Source organism: Fundulus heteroclitus, chromosome 5 (genome assembly GCF_011125445.2).
Source record: "Fundulus heteroclitus isolate FHET01 chromosome 5, MU-UCD_Fhet_4.1, whole genome shotgun sequence".
NCBI lineage: Eukaryota > Metazoa > Chordata > Actinopteri > Cyprinodontiformes > Fundulidae > Fundulus > Fundulus heteroclitus.
Window position 1 is genome coordinate 22,681,080 of NC_046365.1, and position 25,182 is coordinate 22,706,261.

The following is a 25,182-nucleotide window of genomic DNA, read 5'->3' on the forward strand; positions in this document are numbered from 1 at the left end:
CCTACCGGCAGAGACGTATAACTCTCCCTCTCAGGAGAAAGCCGTGTTCGTGGAGCAGTGATATTACACACTTGGGAAGAATATTTAATGCGCCTTATAAATCTGGTGCACCTTATGTGTGGATAAAGACGCACATAGACACGTTAATTCACAGTGCGTCTTATAATCCGGTACGCCTTATGGTTTGAAAAAATATGGTAGTTTAAAGTAAAAAGAACAAAAATAAATCCTACAAAAAAAAATACATTACATTTTAATTGAACAAGTTCAAACCAGACAGGATGAAAAAGATAAGGTGAGTCCAGGTGATACTGAGGAAGTGCAAGTTAAATCAAATTGTGTAAAACAGAGATGTACCGTCCTTCGGCACCATCATGTCTCGGTTACAACAAGCTCAGGCGTGGAAACTGTTACTGTATGCAGACCATTTTCCTCATCGCTGAGGTGTGCAATTAGAGGAAGATTGAATCATCTGAGAAAATATTCAAAACGAAAACCTTTTCCCACAGCATACAGGTTGACAGAGATCGAGAGAGAGTGACACATTCAGCAGATAACAGGAAGGCTGAACACATCATAGTTGTTCTGCTCTATTGTAGCTTTAAATATCGATCCGTTATTGAATATGCAGGAGTTGGAATTGCTGGAAATCCCAACATTCAAGAACAGATTGACATTTTCTAAAAAATTAAAAACTGTTTTTGTAATTCCAGCCACACACACAACCATGCTAAATGCTATAAAACAACTAAATACAACTTAAATGTCAACTTTATAATAATTTTAAGACAAGTATTACCCTGTTTTACAGCAACTGCTTTCTCACATACAGCCTGAAATGACCTCTGCTCCTAAGATTAACCGTCACTGACCGCTCAGGGAAAAGAAAGGTGGAAAATAATCATTTGAACGCAGTTCTTATATTTTCTTATATATTTTTTTCCCAAAGTGAAACTGAATTTTGTTAAAAACGGGTTTAGCAGGTCAAAGCTCCACGGGAACATGAGCTCGGACTACAAAGTTCAGATCTCTAAAATAAACCTGGATCTCAGGTTTAAAACTAAGAGCAAGCTTAATGCCTGGTCCTTTCAGCCTTCATGAAGCGTGGTCACTGAGCAACACTGGAAGAGTAAAGCTTGGACGTAAAACAAATCAGTGCAGCACGATAAAAATGTCCTTACCGTGTTCAATACTCGGAGCTAGAAGCTCATAAAGCACTTGCTTGTTAGACTTTCACTTTAAAATACACTGAGGCAGATGGAAAAAGTCACTGCAGAGGTTTTAGGAGCGCGAGCAGATGCAATGTTGCATGTGAAGGTGCTCTTCTTGACCTGATTAGTTTCATAATCCCTCTTAATAAAAACTCCTTTAGTCTTGTTAAAAAAGTCTAGCATCCTCTTGATGCGCCTCAGCTCTTCTCCTTATGAGGGCTGTGGCTCTTTCCTGCTTCTCCTTTATGGCTCAGCCTCTTCAGCACCTTGATGGGCTTAAACTTTTTCCCTTTTTTCTTCTGGTGGTCGCCGTCTGGATCCTTGTGAAAGTCTGGCCAGGGGAGGAAAGAAAAGAAAAAGGTCAATTGCAAATAATCAGGAAAGGATTTAGAAGCTCAGCGCCTAATAATCATCGTCATCCAACCTTTTTTCTTCAGCATGGCCTCCATTAGTTTGTCTTCCTCTTCTTCCCTGTAGAGAGGTGACCATAAATACGACTAATCAGTACCGACTATTACAGCAGGCACTTATGTGCTGCCAGAGAAAGGATGCTGCCGGCTACCTCTGCCGCTCCTGATCCATGTTGTTAACTATTTGGTTGCGCTGTTCGATGATGGTGACCAGCTCAGCCATTAGGTCCTGCTCCCGACTCTTGTCCTCCTCAGTCCAGTCTTTCTCTGGTTTAAAAAAAAAAAAAAAGAAAAGAGAGTAACCAGTTTAATATTTCACACTTTACCCTCTCGTCCCTATTGCAGTAATTCCAGGATATTTTTGACTTCCTGGTACACAGTAGGGTTGTGAATAATAGTTTCAACAAACATTAGATGCAGCCATTTTCCAAATTTTAAGAGCAGAAATAAAAACAAGGTTTTAATTATACTTTCTAAAAGCACTGGGGTTTTTTATTTAGATTTTTAGTCAATCTTGAGCCGTTTCATTTGCACAAATCTTGTGAATGAAACGGGTAGCTGTAGACGAGAGAGGGGATAATGAGACTATAAAGACCTGGTTTGTTGAGGAGACACCTCAGCTCATACTCCACGTCAGCTTGCCTCTCCTCCAGGTTCTGCTGCTTTGCCCTGCGTGGAGAACATGGTGTCAGAAACAAAACAAAAAAAACGCTTCGTTCTAACCCTTTACTGGAAGGTCAGTGCAGTGAAGAAGCTGCAGTAGAGAAAACATTTTTATTAGTTGCACAGTAACCTCGTCTCCTTCTAGGGTTATCCATTGGAATGTTTCTGTTGTTACAGAAAAAACAAGATAAAACGACTTTTGAAAGGTTGATTTAGAGAAGTATCAACAATCCGGGTAAATTTATATGAATCAACGTGTGCCAATTAAAAGCTTGCGGATGGTTTCTGCATCTGTCCAAGTCCACCATTATCTCTGCCTCCTCCTGTTGAGTTTATTTTCCAGGTCGACTGAGACCGCGCTCAGAACGCTGCCAGTTATGGATGGGCAGTCAACCTATTATTGAAAAATATATATTTAGGTAAAGGTGGGCCATCCTGCAATAATAACTCCAACTGATAGCATCAGCAAACCCAGGAAAGCTGAAAGTACGACTGGAACAGTTATATTAGCCTTTTTCAACCGTTTTCCCCAGTGTTGACTTAACGAGAGCATCAATAATTGTTATACTCTTTATAACCCAATTGAAGGTGATTATGTGTCACAGTTACACTACAGAATGTTTCTATTGTCCTAGTAATTAGGGTTAAATGTCCCTCTTCATAGTAACAAGGTAAGATATACCACTGATTATTTGAAACAATAGAATACAGGCAATTTCTAGACTAATCACTTTAAAACTGTTGTCATGTGTTACTCAGAGCTGGACAGCAAAATATAAAATGTTTCATTCATAGGTTTATATTGCGACACTGCTACCATGGCGGTATTTGGCTGTTTCTAGCTTTAGCCTTAACATAAGTTCATTCAGTTCATTAGCAGTTTTTATCAGTAAATATCCAAACAGGTTCATGGCTGGGATTTGACACGTAGTGAGATCTGAATGAAGTGCTCCGTCAGCGGCACACTCTTCACTGACCACAGGGCTTTACAAAGAGTAACTTAGAAAACTGTTAAACTATTAAAAACCACAGAAATAGGAGAAACAAATCCACCCAAATAAAATAGACATTCTGTCCAGCTAGAAATAAAAGCATAACCAACTTGGCTTCAGGCTCCTTTCATCAGTGAAGAAATACTGCCTAACTCAGCCCCATTGTGTCTGAACTGGAGATGCTACTTCAGACACTGTAGGTTTTTCTGTCTTTTCACCGAGTTCAGTGGCAGCAACTCATCTTTTCAAATCTGCTTTTGTTGTTAATGCCGATTGTGAAGCTCTTTGAGATCTTCATTTGCTGAAAGTTATATAAAAAAAAGCTTTACCTCCAAATCTACAACGATCAACAGTTTGGGCCTGTTAATATTACCGTGAAGCTAAAAATTATTTATTATAGAGCGGCCCAGCCAGATTCTGGCTCTAATCTTAAACAGGATCTTAGGTGAAGATTAGGATGATCGCGAGGAAGCCTTCAAATCTAAATAAAAAAAATAATAATAAAAATAAAAAAAATAAATAAAAAAATTGTAGCTAATTGCCAAAGAAAAAGTGTTAAAATATCTATTGAAACCTGCAGAAAGCTGCTCAGCAACTACAAGGAGAGCTGGATCGCTGTATTTCCAGTAAAGAATGTAAATAGTTTTCACACATGACATTTTTTTTATTAAAATCTCATTAAAGTCTCATTTTCTACCAGAAACAAACATCTTGTTGAATATACAAAGAGTTTTAAGTCAAAATCTGCCCAGGGTTTTAATAATAATCCAAGTCTGAACAGATTGATTCTGAGCGCCGTTTTACAATTATTGTATTTTAGTTCCTGCATCAAGCTTAACCTGTTTCAGGAATTTTTATGTAGATGAAGTTAAGAAAAAAAAAAAAACACTGATCGGAAAAGAAATGGTGCTTTTGTGTAATTCATGCAACTCTGACAATAAAAGGAAATTGCAAAAGCTCCTGCTGCTCTATCTTTATGCATTTCTAAAGTATTCTTAGCCTTGCAGCTGACGGCTGAGGTTATTTTTGTTTCTGCTGTCACACCTGTGAGTCTCACTCGGTTTTCCTTTCAGGTCTGATGATAAAAGCGAAAACGTTTGAGGTTTTATTTTCGTAACATTTGTGTCGGGCTGCAGTGTGAGACTTACGTGTAGACCAGCTCGGCTTCACGTCGCACTAAATGATGTTTATCGTGGATCAGAGTGAACCAGTCCACCAGGAGGCGCTCCTCGTCCTCATCTTCACAGAACAAAGAAACGCTTCAGCAGGTTGTTACATTGTGAAATGACCACATCTTTGAACACTTGCATTGAATAGAAATGTTCTCCGCACACCAGCTGAAAGGTTTTTGTGACGAGAGGAAAAAAAATTGACACCATGATAATTTCAGACTTTTTATTCTGCCATTAATGTGACATGTATCTGGTAAAATTGAAGGGGAAATGTAGAGAAGAGCTGGTCGTATGTGTGTAAACAATCAAACTAAGACTTTTTTTGACCCGACATTTGATTCGATTCAGCATTCAGTCATCTTTGGTAGGAGTTCATCTATCACACTGTGAGCATGGTAGTTTTCAGGTGAACGCACAGATTTTGTAAAACTTGGATCTGAATTCTGGTTTGGAAACGCCAAAGATTTTCCTCTGCTGGAGTCGTAATTTTGATTTCAACACCTCTTGACTCCAGAGTGATGCTGAAAACTAAAATCTCTCCTAATCTTCAGCTTTGTATCGCCATTTTTACAGTCATTGTGCAAAATCAACTACTGTTTAGAAATATTCAAATATTTCATCAACTTTGAGAAATACTCGTTTCCTTGTGAAGGTAAGCTATCCCCCCCAGCATGACGCTGCCATCACCGTGCATCTCAACAGGGATCTGGTGTTCTCCACCTACACGAAGCATACAGCTTTAGTGATTATTTCTGATCACTGTCTTTACAGTGCATATGTATAATGCTGTGGGTTTTTTCCTGTTATTTCCTGATTGAAAAGTTTTGCACATTTAGATATTTCTGATCCTTTGCAAGCTCTCTACAAATTATTGGTTTAGCAAAATGATGCAAATGTAGAGAAAAATCCAACTACAAAAGTCAGAGAAGACATTAGAGACTGGAATCGAATCAAATTATGTTTCAACAGTATTACTTTAAGGGTGAGCAAATTTATGCAACTGGACTACTTTTTCTTTTGTGCGCCTTGTCGTTTTTGTTGAATTGTACAGGATAAAGGTCTCAATAAAGGTGATATATGTTCTGAAATTATTTATCTTTTTTTTTTTACCTCACTAAAAACTTTAGGTTTCAAAAGGTGTGCAGGCTTTTTATATTCTACGTATGACGTTGAAACGTCACATGAAATGAACTAAAAATGACACGTGTGATACCGTTAGGGTTGTCCCTCAGCTTCTTCTCCAGTTCCACTCCTCTATGCTCCAACTCATCCAGATGTTTCTCCAGCTGCAGCAGCTCGGCGTTGATGTCCTCTACGGGGATGTACTCATCCGACTGCACCTGCAAGGGTGGTTCAGAGCCCGGTGAGAACTGGTCTGTGTTGGACCCAAAGTCGCATCATCTGTGGGTAACACTTAAAAAACAAAAAAAACACATTATCAGCCAAGCTTTTCTATACCTTGCGTTTGATAAGTGGGAAGCCGTGTCCTGGTGCCGGGGGTCTGGCAGGACGAGGACCTCTTGAAGGCCGGGGTTCAGACGTAGCGCTGGGCGACGATGCTTTCCGGTTAAATGGATTCTCCTTACAGAACCGCTGAAGAAACAGAAGGCATTAGTGCTTTGACATAACACAGAGGGACCTAATTCTCCATGTGATATCATTACTTTGTTGTGTGACTGCGTGGCCAGTGGGCTGGGAGTGGTGGCCGGTCGCGGTGGCTTGGCCGCCGAGTTGCGGCTGGTCTGCGGAGTGGCCGGAGCGGAGCTGGCATTTGGAGGCATGGGAGAGGGGGAAGAGCTTTGGGAGGCGTGGTTTAGGAAATCTGTCGAGGAGGACGAGGAAGACGGGTTGTCGGCGGGCGAAGAGATGGAAGGCTCGGAGACGCTCTTGGTGAAGCTCTGTTCCTGGTCGCTGCTGGCACTGGCCCCCAGGGGGAGCTGGGAGGAGCTGTGGTCTGAGGCGGAGGACAAACTCTCTATGCTGAGAGCTGGAGAGGGAGAACAGGAGGAGGGCTGCGAGTGAGACAGAGCTGAAGAGGGTAGTTTTGCAAAAAGAAAGGCAAGAAAGCATAAATGAAATAGTAATAAAAGAAGCAAGGGGGATAAAATAGAAGCAAAAGGTTAAAGTTAATATCCATTTGCGGCACATTGTCTTTAGTTGGTCTTTGTTCGGCCGTGGGCCATTTTTGTTGTTTTGGTTCAGCATTTCAAAGATCAGACCGCTGGACACAGGAACCATACACATCTGAAGTTCATTAATACTTGTTAAACACAATTTATATCATATTCTAAACAGCCTGTAGCCAGGTGACATTAACTTCCTTGAGATCTGCTGTCCTGCAGCTTTTAGACGAATCTGTGTTCCAGCACACATGAATCCAAGTAATGGCTCAGTACCAAGCCTCTGCAGTACTTGATCACATGATAAGGAAACATTTCAGCCATTTTATTCAGGTGTGCCGCAGCAGGGATACATTTTAAAGCGTCTCCCAAAGACTGGAGTAGAGGGTCCCCTTGCTTTAGCATCTTAGAAATTAGCATAGTTAGCTCCACAAGAATTACAAAAATCAGCAGCTTCCGTACGCATTCCTTTGAGAAGACCGATTTCTACGAGCTAGAGAAAAGCTTGCCATCATTCCCAAATCCTCTTTTGTTCCACAACAGAGATTTAAGGCTCAAAAGATAAAAACAGTTAAGCCTTTCTGTTATCTGCTCAAAGCCTCGGCCTTTCTCTCAGCCTGCAGGAACTGAACACTCGTCTCTGTGTCATAAAAACACCTTTTTAATGACTTCACCTCTGTGCTTCCTCAGACATCATTTCAAAAAGACCTAATAGATACTGAGAATAGGTCTTTTAGGAGGAGACTTCTGGGACTTTTCCATGGACCCCACTGGACCGTACTCTACTCCACATCGCACGCTTTGAGAGTTTTTCTACCCGGCTGTTTTTTTTCTAACCCACTCAACAGGTAGTACGGTGGTTATCGAGTAGAGTAGAGCTCTCATACCATAAGTGCTCTATGCAAAAGGAGCGGACAGTGGAGTGTGGGGGGATAAATAAATTAAAAATCAAGCATGATTTGCCCGCTCAATGCTAGGGAGAGGAAAACACTGGATTCACCGTTTTATCCTTAAAATGCATTCAAGAAATCCTTGCATTTACATTTTTTTGAATTTGTTGTTTTATTTATGTTTTTGTTTGTGATTTCTTGAATATTTATTCTACTGTTTTGTCACATATTTCTTCAGAGTTATTGCCGCACAGTAGTACTTAATAGCAGCAAGGCGCAAAACCCAGGCTTAAAGCCACCGTGTTACCGGGTCTGCTGCGGTAGAGTGGAGCAGAGATCAGGAGTAGAGCGGTGCGGGTAAGACAGTGGTCATGGAAAAGTCCCACGGGGAACCCCTTCTCTAGACAAAATAATCTTGCAATCAACAAAAGCAAACGAGGGAGGTCCCAGCACTTGACTGAAACATGGCACCTGCACATGCGTAAACTATAAAAGTTTAAAACAGTATTAAAGTAAAGCCCAAAATTTGGGGGTAAAAACCCTCTAGAAAAACAGCAATCTTTATGCTATAATCAGTATTGACATTCAGCACAAAAGACATAAAGCTGCTATGGGTTTGATGATACGAGTCTGTAAATATCCAGTAGGGTTGGGCGATATGGTATATTCCCTCTTGCTTCACAAAATAAATTCTTTTAAAACCTGCTTTTATGTCAAGTATTTCATCTGGGAGCTGAATTCAAACTGCAGCTAAATACAAGCTGTGAAACATACTTGTAAAACAAGATGGCGGCCCTGCCGTTTCTAAACAAAGAAAATATAATTAAATGTTTGCTGCTAGTGGTGTTACACAATGAGCCTAGAACAGGCTTCACTGCACTTGTGTAACTTCAAACTATCTACTTATTTACTAATAAAGTAAATGAGTAGATTAAAGTGCATCGTATTATGGTAAAAGTTTCCTCTTTACAATATTTTGACAACATCATTTCCTAAACATATACTCAGGATTGCTGCTACTCTCTTCACGGACGCCCAAAGTTGTAAATTTGGATGAATCGATTAAATGCATTTATATCCCAGCCCTAATATCCAGCTGGGTGGAGTTTCCAGCTGTGATCAAACACACCTTGGTTACCAGCGGGCGGCTGGGGTGGAGCACGAGGCGCTGGCCGTTTCTTGCTCTTAGCGCTCCCTGGGCTGGCAGAACGGGACGAACTTCCCTTTGTGGGCGTGACGTCTGCACCTGCTGCATCGGACGTCTGAGTGATTTTGTACCACGGGTGGGTGGCCGCCACTGCGGGTGGAACCGCCCCTCCCTCGCTACCCTCTTCTTCGTTCACTTCATCATCCTCCTCATCCTCAAATGGGTTGGGGGGCTGAGGGGACGTGCGCTCCGGGGCATCCGCTTGGAGAGAAGACAGAGAGCCCGTGTCTGGAGGTGTTGCCATTCCAGGAGGGGGTGGGGGAGGGGCTTTCTTCCTCTTAGATTCTGATTGGACCAGGGCAAGCCAAGGTGGGTCTTTAGGTTTATGGGTGCCACTGAACCATGAGACACAGACAGTGATGGAGTGGGGGGTCACACAGAGGAAAAAAACAACAACACCCATATAGACAATCACAGTACCTTATAAAAGTATAAACACCTCCAGACCTTTCTGCACTTTGTGAACTTGTTCTTGTCACGCAACAACCGCAAACAAAATACACCAATTTTTTTTTTTTTTGCATAAATTGCAAGTGGAAGGAAAATGATACACAGTCCACATCTAGCCTCATTGGAAAAAAGAAGAAATCCTGTTTGCAGTTTCGCCACAAGCCACGTCAGGAACACGGTAAACACGTATAGAAGAAGCTGCCCAAACCAGCTGCATGCAGTCTGTGGAGGAAAACTCCACACATCCCCCTGAACACAACCCGAATACGACGGTGAAACACGTGGTGGTAACAAAATGCCACGGGTGTCCTTTCCTTCAGCAGGAACAGGCAAGGTGGTCAGAGCCGACCGGGACGATAAACTGAGCTAAATATAGGACCTGAAAGAACATTTGTTTTTAGAGGGTGCTAAAAACTTGAGAGGTAGACGTTCACCTTATGGTGGGACAAAAACCTGAACCATATCAACAGAGCTACAATGCAAAGTTTTACATTCAAACAGAATATCGTTATCAGGTTTAATCGGCAAGTTGCTTCATACAACAAGGAATTTGAGTTTGATTTCACGTTGCTCTCAATAAAGAGGTTTTAAGTACAATATACTAAAATGATAAAAAGAAATGTGTTTATTGTAAATATGAATATATACATTTTAACAAAAGGGTATTGGAAATGTTGGAAAGTAAGCATGGTATCGATCCGGATACTCTGCCCGTCAAGTGTTCATTAGCGTGACAGCCGGGGGGGGGGGGGGGGGGGGGACAAACAAACAAAAAACCTGGTTGCTGGTTTTATCAAACAGCGCCGACATGAAAGTAAACGTCTAAGCAGCTTGTGTCCAGGTCTGTTTGGGGTGTGCAGAGTAGGACTGAACGATTTTGGAAAATAATCTAATTGCGCTTTATTCAATCTTAATATTGCGATTTAATACGATTATTATTTTTTTTCAGTTTAATTTATCATGTCTTTTTAAACATACAAACAACAAATCAATCTGTTTCATCGCTGTGCAGATCAGGTGCTAAAAGAGCCGCTGCGTCTGACTACAATATATTTCAACCAAAACTGCGATTTGATTTAGACTTTTCTCTGCATTAACCATAAGCAACAAAATGGCCTCTAAATAAAGATGATTGTAAACAAGGAATATTTAAAACAAGAACATTTAATGTTTTTATTAATCAGAATATTATTCAAGAAAACAGCTTTTAATTTATTTGGACATCAATCCTTGTTGAACATAAAGTGCAACCAACAAGCAAGTTTATGTATTAAACTGATTGACCAGAACTTAATGCTATGGTGAGATTCCTGAAAGTTTATGTTAAAACTGTATGATTATATAAACTCTAAAACAAGTAATAAAATTAGATTACCTCACTGCTGCAGCTCTCTTCCCTTCCATGAGGAGGCAAACCCACTTTAAACATATTACTGACTCCTAAAGGATGCGTCTGATTCACAAATTGTTACGTAGCCAAAAATTGCAGACCTCTGCATATTATATTGCAAATGCGATTAATTGTGCAGCCCTAGTGCAGAGATGTCTCAGGATGTCTTGAAACGGTCAGGACAAAGTTTAGACCTGAATCCAATTGAGAATCTGTGCCAAGAGACTATGGTTGATGTTTTGAGACACTCTTCATCTCAGCTGACAGACCTTAAACTAGTTTAAAAAGTGGAATGGGGACTTGGTAGAGAAATACCCCCAGAAATTAACAGCTGGAACTGCAACAAAAGGTGATGTTTCAAAGTATTGATTCAGGGAGAACGAGCATCACACCGTTTTATTAGTAAAAAATGGATCTGTGTATCCTATTCCTTCAACTTAAGAATCATGCAACACTTTGTGTTGGTCTGTCACCTAAAATAGACTAAAGTTTGTGGTTGTAACTTGACAAAAGAAGCAACAGCCGTGCGGGTAAGAATACTTTTGCAAGGCACAAACAGTGGTGGTTCACGCTGAGACAAAATGTATTCAAGAACTGTGACAACCGACTGCTGATGACACGATTCAGGAATGTAAAAATGGTGCCAGGAGGAGCGGGTGAATGACAGAAACGTTGCCCACCTTCCAGGAGACTGTGATCTCTCTCTGGGCTTGGGGGGAGTTGGAGGCTTCAGATGTTCACCTGTCATTCCAAAATAAATGCATCTCAACAGACGTCCATGAATCTATAGGAGTACATTCGTGTCCTGGGGAAGGAACTTACCGGCTGGAGAGCTGTTTGCGGTGCCGGGTGGCCGAACACGAGGGGCTGGGCGAGGTGGGGGGGCGGCTTCTGACACCCTTCTGGGTGCAGGCACAGGTCGACTGACTTCAGCAGCCTTACCGTCAGAGGCAGGAGGAAGATCCCCATTTGATGTTGCTACAGTCTGCCCTTCTTCCTCTTTTTCCCCCTCATCCTCCTCTTCATCACTCTCATCAAAAGGGTTAGGAGGAGAGGAAGGACGTGCTTCCTCCTCTTTGTCCTGGTCCAAGGACTCCTCCGTAGTCGTCATTGCAGCAGGCGCTGAGGCGGAGTCGTCAGCTGGAGTGTTTGTCGAGCGCGATGGAGACGGGCTCTTTGTCTCATCCCTCTCGGGAAGAACGGGCTGAAGAGCTGCGCTGCGACCGGTCCTAGCAGACCGAAGCTGCTCGGGTTTTTTACTGAGGTCTGGACGACCGTTCTGATTGGCTGAAGTGTGGCGTGAAAGATGGCGCGTACAAACCAAGGCCCCCGACTCGTTTCCTTTGTAGGACCCAGGAAGCAGGGTGCTGCGACACTCTGTGCACCTGAGACAAGAAAAACAACTTAAAGATTTTCTTACAGAAGGAAAGAGCCGTCGCTTTAAAAATGTAACAAAAAAACTGCATCATATTATTAAATCTTCTGGTTTGAACAGTATACCTTTTACAGTATATCTTATGCTAGCCTCGTGAGACCATCCGGATCTCGCGAGCTTTCAAGGTTTCACTCGCAGATCAGTCTGGCTACTTTCCGTTAAAGAAAATTTGGAGCCATTCACCAAACGAACGTCCAATCAGCGTTGGCTTTGAGGCGGGTTGAGGTGTGACGCAACGAGACGCGCAACAGTTCAGTCTAAAGAACATGGCGGTTTCAGCCGATGAAACTAGCGTTAGCGTGGCTATCGAACAAGTTTTATCGGAATTACAGAGTATTTCTTTGCTGAGCTAACGAGCCTTTACCTGCAGCAGCAAGAGTAGCTTGGCTTGTGGTTGTGTTTTCGTCGTCGCTCGTAACAGAGCGACGACGAAGCATGTTGACGAGTACGTCATATGCTTCGTTGATCTGATTGGTTTATTTGGCCCGTCTATCACAAACATAGGCCAATTAGCTAACCAGTATTTTCGCCCCTTCCCAAAATTACTTCAACGGAAGGTTTCCAGATGGATATGCGAAGCAAATCTATCTGGCGGCGTCAGGTTAATCTTATGCATCATCATGTTATAATTCACACAAAGCACATCCTGAAAATACCTTTTGACATTACTGTATATTTGGATTGAAAATAATAAAAAAGCAGTAATATATATTAGAAAGAAGGTTTTAAAAAGGTTTTATTGTTACAATGTGAACGTTTTTAAGTCTTAATAAGATGGCAGTGGCTGGGGAATCGGTGCAGACGAACAGAGGTGAAAATGTCTTCTTCAGAGGATTCGAGAGGCTCGCAGGACGAGCCAGACATTCAAAATAAAATCACCGTAACTGCACAGCTTTCATCACTCAGACTGCTGTCAAACATTTACTTTTTCCTCTTGTGAGTTTAAACAATCACGAGAAACTGCTTTGTGCAACGCGGCCGTGTCAGTTCTTACAACAAATTAATCTGCCGCAATAATCTGCGTCTATTAACTCAGCAAAAACACAAATGTGAAATGATGTCATTTAAAAACTACCTCACACAGAATAACAGTTAAAACACAGCCATGAATGAATCATATCCTGCAGATTTACAGACTTTATTTATTATTTATTTATGGTTGAAGCTGGCATCCACAGCTCTGTTTGAAATATTCTGCATATTTGCCTTGCTGGGTGACAAATGGTGCACACCTACTACGCCTATGACAGACATTTATAAATTATATATATGACTAGCTTAATTAAGCCAGTGGAATAATCTATAAATATTAATGATGATGGCTTTTAAAAACGCATCACTTCCTGCTTAACTCAACTATGATATCAAATATGACTCCTTCTGTTTATGGTCATCTTGAAAAGAGAAACATATATTGTTATAATCCAAAAAACTAGTGATGAGGCAGGATATTTGATCAGCTGTGAAACCATTTTTCACAGGTTTTTATGAGTAATTGCTTGTTTACATTTAAAAATATGATTGAATCCAATGATGTCGTGCAGTTGCACTGCTAAACATAAATGTCGGACTACGGCGGCCTTTCTGGTGACCTGTTCTATCTATCTATTATATATATATATATATATATATATATCTATATATATATATATATAATATATCTATATATATATATATATATATATATATATATATATATATATATATATATTTTTTTTTTTATGAATCACGGCTTTGCTGTGGTTATGAATCACTCTTTTTGGTTTATAAGTCCAGCATTTACATCCAGGACTGGAATAAAATGTTCCTAACAGCAATGTACGAGATTCGTGTTAAATGGCATCTTCAGTAATCAGCATAAGTGGATTTTTCATTAATTGAAGAGTTGGTTTTTACGCCAGAATTGGGTCGATTCCACTAACGTCCAGCAGTCATGGTCACGGGACTCACCTGAAGCAGCTCCGATGGTAAAGCTTGCCGTCGATGAGAAACCTCTGCACCAGGTGAACGTGCTTCTGACAAGCAGCGCAAGTGCTGCTCAGAGAGCTGCGCTTGGCGGCTGCGACCACCTCTGCACGCGTCTGCGCAGGCGGCACCCAACGGCGCGGCAGATCCAGGATGTTGTCCGCAGGAGGTGGAGGGGCGGAGGGGGTGTGTAGACAAGGGAAAGACATCAGGGGAAGGGGCATGATGGATGAGGGAAGGGGAGATCAGATCATACATGGAGTCAGGATTTGAGGGTGTGGATTATTCATTCTGCGTTATCTGGCTACATCTACAGCTCGCTGATTCATGTCTGCACGGCTTAAAACGGCGTTTAGTTACAAAAAGAAGGATTTAAAGTAATTATTAGTAAAAAAAAAAAAAAAAAAAAAAAGAGATTAGTACCCGAATACTTTTGGTACGACTGAAATTTATGTTTGTTATAATATTTGTAGGCCTTCCAGGAGAGTTACCTGTTATGTAAAAGAGCTCAAAAAAGCAACACACTGCATGCCTGCCACACAGGCTGTTAGGCCAGTAACACTGTTAGTCGTTTTTATGTACAAAAGATGATTAGAAAACACTGACCTAAAAGGTTTTCCTTTACTTACTAACCCAACCCCAACCCCCCCACACTACTGCCTAGGCTTAGGACCAGAGAGTGAAGGGGGGGCCAGATGTGAGGATGAAGAACAGGAAGAGGAATTAATTTCCATCTATAGACACGAGGAGGGGGTGGGAGGGTAATGATGCCAGTATGGGGCGGAGGAAAGAGGTTGGAGCCATGCGAGAAAAAAGAAAGACAGGATACAGAGGCTATCTTTATAGACTTATTCTATCGCTAAGGTTCAGCCCAATCCCCCCCCGAACGCCATGCTGAGATAACAACACCCACACAGGGAAGTACAGGATTGGTGTAGTGTTGGCTTTTACAATTAATACCAAACATTTCATGCAAAACGTGCCAAATTTGATATAAATTAACATTATTTAATAGAAATAAACATTTATATTTTGAAAAAAAGCAAACGTGAACTTTTAAAAAATTTAACTGAAAAATACTTGTTGCCATCATGCATTTCTAATAGATGGAATTTGGTCCCCATCGATAGCAACAGTCCAGGGTGGAGTAAAAAAGCAACAAGTACACAGAAACGAGTAAATCTTAATGTGCTTTCCCGTCATTATTATATACGCTTACCTCAGGATCGAGCTCTTTGTCTTCTGAAGGAGTCGCCGGCCTTTTCTGGGCTGGTTCATCATGAGCACCTGTACCTAGCCTCTTCATAGAAGGGGGGTTTGCTGTGGAAGAGAAAGCAAAAGGAGTCGGCATCAGTCTTCAGGATCCCCGGCGCTAAAAAGCTCAGTCTCATGGCAGAGGCAAGGAGGATGAAGCGAACTCACCTTGTGACTTGTTGTTAAAGAAGTTGTAGTACTGAGACACGTATGTGATGACGCTCAGCCGGTCGGGCACTTTCATGGACACCATGTCCTCTGGGTCCAGTAGGGCTGGGATTCCCAGCTCCGTCTCTGCCACCTCGAACGCCTGCGGCAAAACATTTAAATGGGAGGGAAGAGACGGGAAATTATCTGATAGCCGAGTACCTGAGGAACGGCAGGTGAAAGAGAGACAGCGTTGGCTGCCGCAGCCTGTCCGGGTCATGTGAGCTAATGTTGTCTACATTTAAAGCCAAAATTAACCATCCCCTTGGCATAGGTAAGATTAACGCCATCTTTTCATTTTACCAACACGTTTCTTCTGGCTGGATGTGATGTCAATATTTTGGAGCGGCCGGGCCAGAATAGCAACTTTAATCCAATTTGTGGAGGGAACTAAAGGTTCGTGTGATAGAGTTAGGGCCCCCAATTTCTTTTCTCATTTCCTGTTTTTTGGCCACGCTTGTCAGTGATCTGACTCTCCCTGGAAAGTTTTGGCTGAGGTCTCACATGACCTTTAAAGCATCAAGCTACACACATGAGGAGTCATGTCTGTACCAAAGCTTTTGAGGCCTTTCAGCCTCAAAAACCTGGATCTCGTTGCAAAAGATACGTTTTCAAAATACCAACGTCAACCAGTAAAAAGCTGACAAGCAATTCAAATAATTGTCATCATGCCATTAAAGATTTTTCCACAGAGTGTAAAGGATGTGAATGATTTTCTGCTTCCTGTTTAATTTTTAATTTTGACTTATTTTACATCGTTACCAATTTCCTCTAAGAATCTGATTCAGGTTGAATAAATTAAATAAAAAATAATTGTAAATCTAAATCTACAAGGGGTGTGAATAATTTTGAGGCTAACTGCAGACGCCTTCCCATTTAACAGCAGAAGTTGTTAAATGCTACGATGTTCAACCCAAAGCAGCAAGTTTATGAAGCAGAAAAAGAAACTTTTCTGTAAGCCGTATCGCCTAACTTTTACCCGGAACTGCATTGAAATACGTTATGAGCTACTGTAGATAATCAACAGGTCATATGAAAACATGGAGTAAGCATGCTAACATTAGCCTAGCACTTCAGAAAACGCGTGGAAACCTTGTGCGTCTTTATCCACTGTAGCCGTGTGTCCAGTCAGATATATAACCCCATCATAATGTTATGGATGGCTAACGTTCATGTCATTAGAACGTTATAACTTTCCTAGTTATTCCTGTGTGAAGGCAGCACATTATGGTTGTTATGCAAAATCCTCAGTAGGGAAGATGGGAAGACGGGTAGATGTGGACTAGGTATCAGAAAATGTCTAATCTTTATTGATTTGAATCAGCATTAGGGATAAAGAAGATGTTGGACGAGACATCTTGACTGATTTTAAAGATTAGTAATAATTTCTATACAAGAACTACTGACAACCGGAGTCTTCAGAGGAGGGTCAACTTTAGTCTCCCTGTAACTAATTTACAAACAGCTGGACAGATAAAGACCAAACGAGTTGCAAATTGCGCTTATTTGCTCTCTTCATGACTTCTCTAGGCCTGTGTGAAGAGCGTTTGCTTCTGACCTTGACTGCACCGCCCTTCTCCCTCACAGTCTGAGCCTTAGTCAGGCTCCACCAGGATTAAGCAACGTTCACCGTACGTAAGCGCTTAGACAAATCAAAGTCGTGCCAGCAGTGACTGCATGCACCCAGGGGGAAGAGGCGGCTAACAGGCACAACGCCTAGCAGCAAGCTAGCTAGAAATTAGCCAATTCCACCAACAGTAAAACTATTCTGCAAAAAAAATGACATCATGAGATGAAACTTTATGTGACTCACCAGTCGGTTGTTCTCATAGACGTTTTCTTTAGAAAGTGAGTCAAAGTCTCTGAAATATAAAAAAGAAAAGAGATGCAAAATTAACATTTCGCCACTGTAATTATAGCCCTTTTTAAAAAATATTACAAGTTGTAAGTTAACCCTTCTGGGTACCTTGCTTAATTTAAGCAGAATTATGGTGGTATTGATTCAAATTTCATACCATTGTGTATTTTGCACAGAATTTCAATACTACCATTGCTATTTGATTTCTTTTCCTTCCTTCCCTGGTATTGAAATCCATTTAAAACTTATGCTGGGTGAAGATATTTTTCACGCCTTATAAGTCTAACAACTTGGATAAACGGGTCGGTGCAAAGAAAAGTTCTGCTAAACTTTTTTAAAGCATTGATTTTGAAAAAAAAAAAAAAAAAAAAAAAAAAAAAAAACACGATCCCATTACTGCTAACGTTTTCACCCTTCTAGGCTCAGATATTTTTCTTCCTATCCCAGGGCCACACACTGCAAAAACGGATCTAAAAATAAGTAAAATGTTCTTAAAGTTAGTGTATGTATCCTTAATTTGAGCGGGTAAATAAGATTATCTGCCAATTGAATGAGTATTTTGACCCCTAAAAGAAGATAATTAGACATACTGCACTTGAAATAAGATGATTGAGATGAATTGTTCCTATTTTAAGTGCAAAATTCTTATTCCATTGGCAAATCATCTTATTTACCTGCTCAAATCAAGGACAAATACACAGATTTTGAGAACATTTTACTTATTTCTAGTTCCGTTTTTGCAGTGCAGATATGGGAAGATAAAGATTAAGAAACCCCTGAAGGTTAAAGAATCTTTGCAGTCAGGCTGCATTTAGCCTGCTGACAAAGTCGTACTCATCAACTTTCTATAATTGGCCGGACAGCTAGGCATACAGCAATGATGAGTTGGTCTCCTTCACAAACACCACGGCTGCCCAATCGCCACATGAACGCCATGTGAGGCTGATAAACTGCCTGAACAAAAGGAAAGAAACAGCAGCAGCTAACTAGCGAGGGGGCTGATAATTACAGGGCTGGGCTTTGAAGTGCATTGAAGAACAGCCGGTCTCCTGCCAGCAAACTTCCTGCAGTAAAACTGGTAAAAACGCCTGAGCAGCTCTGGGATGACTGTCTGCGTAAAAACTTGGCGCAGCCTTGTGGAAACCATGTGGTTCTTTCGAGAAGGCAAAATCCTCTGAATGAGCTGCGTGTTGGAGGCTCACAGAGCGACCTCTGTTCTCTCTAATCTGGCTCCCAAGGCCGCGAACGCACAGCAGCTCTAATATCAAGGCGGTGTTGAACTCCTGCAACGCGGCAGAATGGATCAAGAGTGGCCTCAAACACTCCCAGAGACCGTTGGGCAGGGTTCATGTTCTAGATCCTCACAACCGGCCCAGCTGATACAGACGTATACGACGAGGCGAGGCGAGGCGTGCGACTGGAGAAGCAGCCCTAATCTCCTGCGACTCAGTCTCACGGGGTTTATTTTGGGATTGAGTAATGCTGAGGAACAGTGTTGTCTTTGACTGTGTTGGCCGTTTAAAATCCTCATGATGCGAACCTGGCTGTGTCAGAACATCTGTTAAATTCAGTTCAGTGGAGAAAAAAAAAAAAGATTTACACACAGAAAAAGGAAAACTTGGGCTCAAGTTATGATAGAAATAACGAGCCATTTAAATAGCGCCGATAATTATTCAACACCACACACTAGTACCGACATCTACAGCTGTCTGAAAATCTAAGTTTATGCTCAAGTCAACCCAAAAAGAAAACCAGATATCATTGCCTTGCAAAGGAAGCAAACTCAACAAATGCCCTGAATGCTCCTGGAGATCCCGCTGGAAGCACATTTCACGGGCTCAAAGTTAAATGATAAGAGGCTACACCACTTGGAAGTGTGGCAGGAGGATGAAGCTAAGTTCGACCGACGCCTGGAAAACCCTGCAGCAGGACTTTGTGGCAGCGGCCAACGAGGCTCATAGGAATCCCAGGGATGTCAGACTACCGTCCTCACCTGCTGGTGTTTGAGACGTTTGACTGAAGCAACACGAATGGTGTACAACCAGGTCTCTGCACAGCTTGACTTAGTGAGAAGGTGATTGGAGGCATCGCACTGAAAAAACGGATCTAAATATAAGTAAAATGTTCTTAAAATTTGTGTTTTTGTCCTAGATTTGAGCAGGTAAATAAGATTATCTGCCAATGGAATGAGTATTTTGACCCCTAAAATAAAATTATTAGACTGCACTTGAAATAAGAGGATCGAGATGAATTGTTCCCATTTTAAGTGCAAAAATCTTATTCTATTGGCAGATCATCTTATTTACCTGTTAAAATCAAGGGAAAATACACTAATTTTAAGAACATTTGACTTATTTTTAGTTCCATTTTTGCAGTGCGTAACTCTGGAGGAGCTGCAAAGAGCCACAGCTCAGGTGGGAAAATTTAGTATAAGCGGTGACTATTAGTTGTGCACTCCGTAAGTCTGGCCTTTGTGCAAGGGCAGCAAAGACAAGACATCATTGAAGCAACCATGTGGAGGAAAGTGCTCTGGTCAGAAAAACAAACAAACAAAAAAACGCTTTTTGTTGCCGACCCTTACAGCAGCACATCACCCTGAATATGCAAACACTCAAATATTGCGTCCATGTAGCAAACGCTGGCAGCTACCTGCAGTGAATGGTGGCTCTGCACGGCATAAAGAGCCGAATGCGATGCAAGCAGCCACACTTTAAAAGTAAAAAAAAAAAACATGTTCCACTTCTCTTGCATCTACCCATCACATAAAATCCCAACAAAAACACATTCGAGGTTTCAAAGCGACAAAACACAAGGGTCATCCATACTTTCTGCAGGGCACTGTAGCTTAGAGTTTGGCCGTACACGCCGCTGCTCCCTCTGCAGCAGTAACGGTCGGCCTGTGCCGCAGGAATGACGCCGCCGCCTCCTCTCCTTCGCATCGCTGCCGCTTCATTTGGATGAACACGGTCGGGCTGCGGCGTACAGCGCAGGGCAACAATGGCCTGGAGACACAAATCCAGTCCGAGAGGCGGGAGGGAGAGGTCTCCTGCGCGGATTAGACTAACGGGGCTGTCGGTCTGGATCAGCGTGAATCTGGCTGATCGGCTGCAGCAAATCAGAAAGTTAAACAGCGAGGCTTTCAGGGACACAGAAAGAGAAATATTTAGGATTCATGGATTCCTGTCTAAGCCCTATCAGCCGGCCTCCTTGGCTAGTTATATTCCTCTCCGCTGGCTTGTCGGAGATCTGATCAGACAATATTTACTCTGTTGAATTCATGCAGAGTCTAGTTTGCACCCAGAAAAGAGGCAAGACGCTGACGGTCCAAAAAAAAAAAAAGAAACACTCAGCCCACCAGATGTTTTCTGTTTGTCTCCAAGGACCAGGGGAAGGACACAAACGTATGATTTACAGAAGGCCTGCGTACAATCCAGCCACAACAATGGAGGCCGTTGACTTGCTCCGGCAGGAAATCCTAACGCTGTCCAGCGCTGGCCGTACCGACAGAGCAGCATTATGCGACACAGAAAGGACTTCTGAAGTGAGCGGTGTGCTGCGCAGATTTTCTGTCAATGGTTCGCTGTCACCGAGCAAAGAAAGGGGATTGTTGAAGCAACGGCGGATGGGCGCAAATACAATATTTACATTTTCAGCTGTGCGACAATGTAAAAAGATGGCAGAAACAGATTAGAATAAATATCTGATACTTTTTAGGGACATACAAATGAATTAACAGTGACATATAAAACTATTTTAATTTAAGGAGAAAATGCCTCTAGTGTGAAACTCAGAGCGGTGTCACCTGGGTTCTGATGTGAGATTGCTGCTGATGGGGGAAGGCTTTCTGTTTTAGATGGAATCTAGTTTTACTTTTGCTCTCATCAAACAAAACATTGTTATGCATCACGTGATCCGTGATGCATTTTTTTTTATATCCGCCACCACACACTGCTCTGGTTTCTTTTTTTTTTTTTGGTCACCAATTATCAATGATCTGGGTAGAACCAGCTTTGCGGCACGATGTGTTTGCATGAAACTGCATCACGTGGGCACGCCAACGCAGGAATGTCGCTGCTATGCTAATCTGAGCAGAGCTAAGGCTGATGTTACACAAAGCAAGAACCAGCAGCTGTTCCAAGCCCCTCATTCCTTTGGCTATTAGGCAGCTCAGCACGGACAATGGGCATCTTAAAATAGTGTTTTTAAAGAGACATGCCGGCTCTGTAGCAGTTATGTTGCGTTTGTTGTAGAGATGCACCAAACGGTTGTCATTGGTCAATTTTCCCATCATCTGCAGGTCAGAAATGGAAAAATCTGATTTCTGTCCTGCTTATTAAATGAAGACCAACTAGGAGCATGGAGACTGCTTTTTGGCCTGTGATAACATAAACCAACAGCCTAAATGCTGTGCACTTTTAGGAGTTTAATAAAAATCAGAGAAAATGTTTTTGGTAGAATAACTGGGATGAATAGAATTAAGACAGAAATATCCATTTATGGTCCCACAGGGGATAGTCCTGTGTCCCAGCAGCAACGTGAAACGTAAATGGAAGCATGTGGATAAACACAACGTTAAAATTATAAAGACAAAAAATAAGAATAGGAGACTGAAGTAAAAGCGCATTTACAATCTAACAACAAAATACTCTACAGTTATTAAATGGCATAATCTAAAGGTTAAAGAGGTGAGCAACTGAGAAGGGGATAAAGCTCCAATTCCTTCGTTTTCTGTTGGATGCCAAACATGCAAACTATATAAAAAACTGAAGCTCAACTAGTGTATATTTTGTATGTTATAGTGCTAAGAAAAATGTTAAAAATAAGAATCCGCAGGTCAGACCTGAACAAAAGGAGGAATTAGGCGACAAGCAGCCTTATCGTTGCATCTCTAATTTGATGCCTCCAGGTTTTGTTTTCAGGCACATCATTTTTCTAAAGCTTACTGTCGATTTCTGGCTTGATTACACGCGTTAGAGGTGACAGTGTAAACTAGAAGACCGCAAATGAGCTGCCTGCCAGAACCAATCATGTGTTTTAATCTGGATCTCTATCAACCCGAAAACAGGCAACTAATCTGATCCCCACAGACGAGCAACCGGGTCATGATCAGTCCATGTGTGACTGAAAGACGAAGAGACATTCAAGTGGTTCCACCAAAACGTCCCTCCCCTGTCCTCTGCCACCACAGTCTGGGTCACGATGGGGGATTGCTGCAAAGAAAACGTCTTACCAATTGCCACCACCTAAAATCTGTTGGATTTTTAGAGTTATGATGGAAGAGGACTGCATGCTGGTTGATTCTGAATCTGTCTATATGCTTGAATTGCACTGGTATGAATACATTTATCTACATATATTTACACATTGCTGGAAATTAAACCGACATGTCTTGTAAATGGCCTCGAGACGACAACTGCAGTCAATTATTGCTACAAAACGAAATTGAATTGTGGGAAAAATCTCTTGCTGTGGACCTCAACCAAACCAACGGTGAGTCGTCCCAAACCTCTTCCGTATAACAAACCAAATTACTAAGACGATGTTGGGTTTGGTGGCAGCTTTTGCTTTCAGTGTGCAAGAGTAAAAAGGTCAGTGTTGCACTAAAGCACTATTAAAAAAAACATAATCAGACGAGTTTCAGATGAAAACATGCTTAATAATGATGACAATAACAGATAGGCCATGCATAGAAAGCTGTCTAGCGGATTACAACATCTTAAGTATTTAGAAGACTTATTTGATTTGAGAAATTATTTTCTGTCCTACCAGCTGTTTCAAAAGGTTTCCTTGAATTATCTTGGAATTTGAATCGACAATAGTGGACCACGGTGCAAAGTATCGTCACTTAACAGTTCTCGTATTTCTAGCAAACGCAGTGACGTTTAAAAACCAAGAAAAAGCCCGGCAAGGTTTTAAACATGCGACTAGAGGCGCAGAAATCAGGCTTTTCCTGGTCAATGAGGAGCTCCAGCTCCAAAAAAAAGCTGATGGTTTCAGAACAATGGTAGCGTTTTTGAGCTTAACTGAAATATGAAGGAATATATCAAGGTTATTTCTGTGCGTTGTCTTTTAGTAGTACTTTTAGTAGTGATGCACTCCTTTTAGTACTTCCAGCACTTTTAATGCATTTACTTAATAGGGAAGAAAGATCCCTATTCAATAGTTCATCTCTATATAACCTGGTCATGGCTATTTATTCTAGGAATCAAACGTTTTGGGAGAGAGAGAAGAAAAAACAACAACAACTGCTACACAGAAAAGGTTTTAAAAAATAAAATAAAATAAAAAAACTCAGATGTGAGAGAAATTCCTGTTCTAAATCCCGACTAAAGCACAGACAAGTGGTTCCTGCCCCTTCCCTATAAAAAAAAGCCCACCTAAATGCCTCAGACGATGTTGTGGTAGCTTGTGTGGGTTTGAAATGTAGAGAAGAGCGATGTTTATCACAGACAGTAAGGCTTGTCCCACCACATGTTAACCAGCTCATCGGATTGATTAAAGACTGGACATAAACAGAACCAGCACTAATTGGCTGCTTTTAATTAAACCTGTTGGTGTTATAAACTTATTATGACTGCTTTGTGTCATAAATAGGCTCAAAACGGAATGTAAGTGAATCCGTCTTTATGATTGAGTTGACTTGATTATTACATGGTATTTACATTGTCTTGTTAATTAGTCCGAGATCACAGTTGTGAATTCAAATTACAAATCAACAACAACAACAAAAAAGAATTAAACCTTAAAAAAAAAAAGAATCTGTCAGAATAATCACTGGCGACCACATCTTTTCATGTTTGTATTTTTCTGGTTGTTTGCCATTCACCACAGACGTGAGAAAGTGTTTCTAATTCTGATCTGATTAAACTCGGAAGTGAATTTGTGTCTAAATTAAATGCAGCTGTTTGTAAAACGTAGCTAGCAGACCCCTTTTTCCAGTTTTCCTACTTTTAGCAGCTAGATTTTGAGGTTCCTTTAGGCTAGATGGGGTTTAAAGCATGTATAATTGTCTAAAGACACAGGCGAAATGTACACGGTGAGCTTTCTCTGTGGTTTACTTACATCAGATCTGGTCTGTGGCGGTGGATGATGGCACAAAACGCCAGCCCGTCGCGAAAGGACGAGGACATGTCCCTGACCTCCACATCGCTGTAGTTCTCGCACTGTATCCGACACCACTCCTGGAGAGCCTTCAGGGATCCCATCGCGCTACTGCTGGTGCTGGGCGCACATGGGCATCTGCGCTCAAAGCAAATAAAGGTCGACGTCGTTCAGTGGCGAACGGCGGCGTCAGGAGGGACAGGAAACCGCAGCAGGAGCGGCAGGAGCGCGGCGTTGCTGCTGCAGAGGCTCGGCAGCCAGCCAGCCAGCCAAACAGGCAGGCAGGCAACACCCGAACAGAAACGAGGCGTAGCATTCACCCACTGAGTCACGTTAGAAACACAGAAACGTGGCTCGCGGCCGCGCGACCAGTTAGCTAACTGCTGCAAAAAAAAACGCCGAGCTCGAGTTCGCTTCCCGTGCGAAACCACCGAGACACTGACGGCTGTATGTAACCTGGCGTCTGTTGTTGTTGTTGTTTAGGAGGTGCCCGGACGTGGTAAAAAGGAGGCTTACAGACAAACTTAAGGCACCCACGTTCAGACGCTTCTTCTTTTCTGGTGCCACGGGCTATATGATGTGGACCACACCGCCTTTTTTTTTGTTGTTGTTGCTACAGTCACCGCAGCTGACGCGGGGTTTACTCCAAAAGTTTAGTCAGAACCTAAAGTTTGAAACGGAAAATTAGAAAGGAAAAAAAACCCTGTGCACGTGATACAATTCAAACCAGTGACGTTGCTGCTGTCTATTTTACCTAAAATGGGTGCGGAAGCACACCTGTTATAACCTTTCTTCCCTGAAGCACTCTGTTGTTCCTCGTCTCAGCCACCGGGGGGCGCTGCACCACCAGGGACGTA

General features: G+C 41.9%; 1 protein-coding gene across 3 annotated transcripts; it reads right to left on the reverse strand.

The window, feature by feature from the left end:
* Positions 1-4: 4 nt before the first annotated feature.
* On the reverse strand, positions 5-25,150 carry micall1a (MICAL-like 1a). 3 transcript variants are annotated; one of them, XM_021320280.2, is made up of 17 exons: positions 25,080-25,150; positions 24,287-24,989; positions 17,180-17,228; positions 15,328-15,469; positions 15,125-15,225; positions 13,891-14,021; positions 11,328-11,890; positions 11,186-11,246; positions 8,588-9,000; positions 6,113-6,477; positions 5,907-6,041; positions 5,662-5,788; positions 4,425-4,515; positions 2,217-2,290; positions 1,774-1,888; positions 1,636-1,682; positions 5-1,542 (listed from the first exon to the last, which is right to left on the reverse strand). In XM_021320280.2, the coding sequence occupies exons 2-17, from the start codon at positions 24,427-24,429 to the stop codon at positions 1,409-1,411; spliced, it is 2,691 nt and encodes an 896-aa protein (XP_021175955.2). In that variant the 5' UTR covers positions 24,430-24,989; positions 25,080-25,150; the 3' UTR covers positions 5-1,408. The 3 variants fall into 3 exon arrangements, with proteins under 3 accessions (XP_021175955.2, XP_012725670.2, XP_012725669.2); XM_012870216.3 differs by lacking the exon at positions 25,080-25,150 and having other exon boundaries at positions 6,113-6,435; positions 24,287-25,042; XM_012870215.3 differs by lacking the exon at positions 25,080-25,150 and having other exon boundaries at positions 24,287-25,042.
* Positions 25,151-25,182: the final 32 nt, after the last annotated feature.

Coding starts and splice junctions, on each gene's coding strand:
- micall1a (XM_021320280.2), bottom strand. CDS start 24,429: ATGGGATCCCTGAAGGCTCTCCAGGAGTGGTGTCGGATACAGTGCGAG. Junction 9,001..11,185: donor AGATCACAGTCTCCTGGAAG/GTGGGCAACGTT, acceptor CTCATGGTTCAG/TGGCACCCATAAACCTAAAG. Junction 6,042..6,112: donor CCACGCAGTCACACAACAAA/GTAATGATATCA, acceptor CTGTTTCTTCAG/CGGTTCTGTAAGGAGAATCC.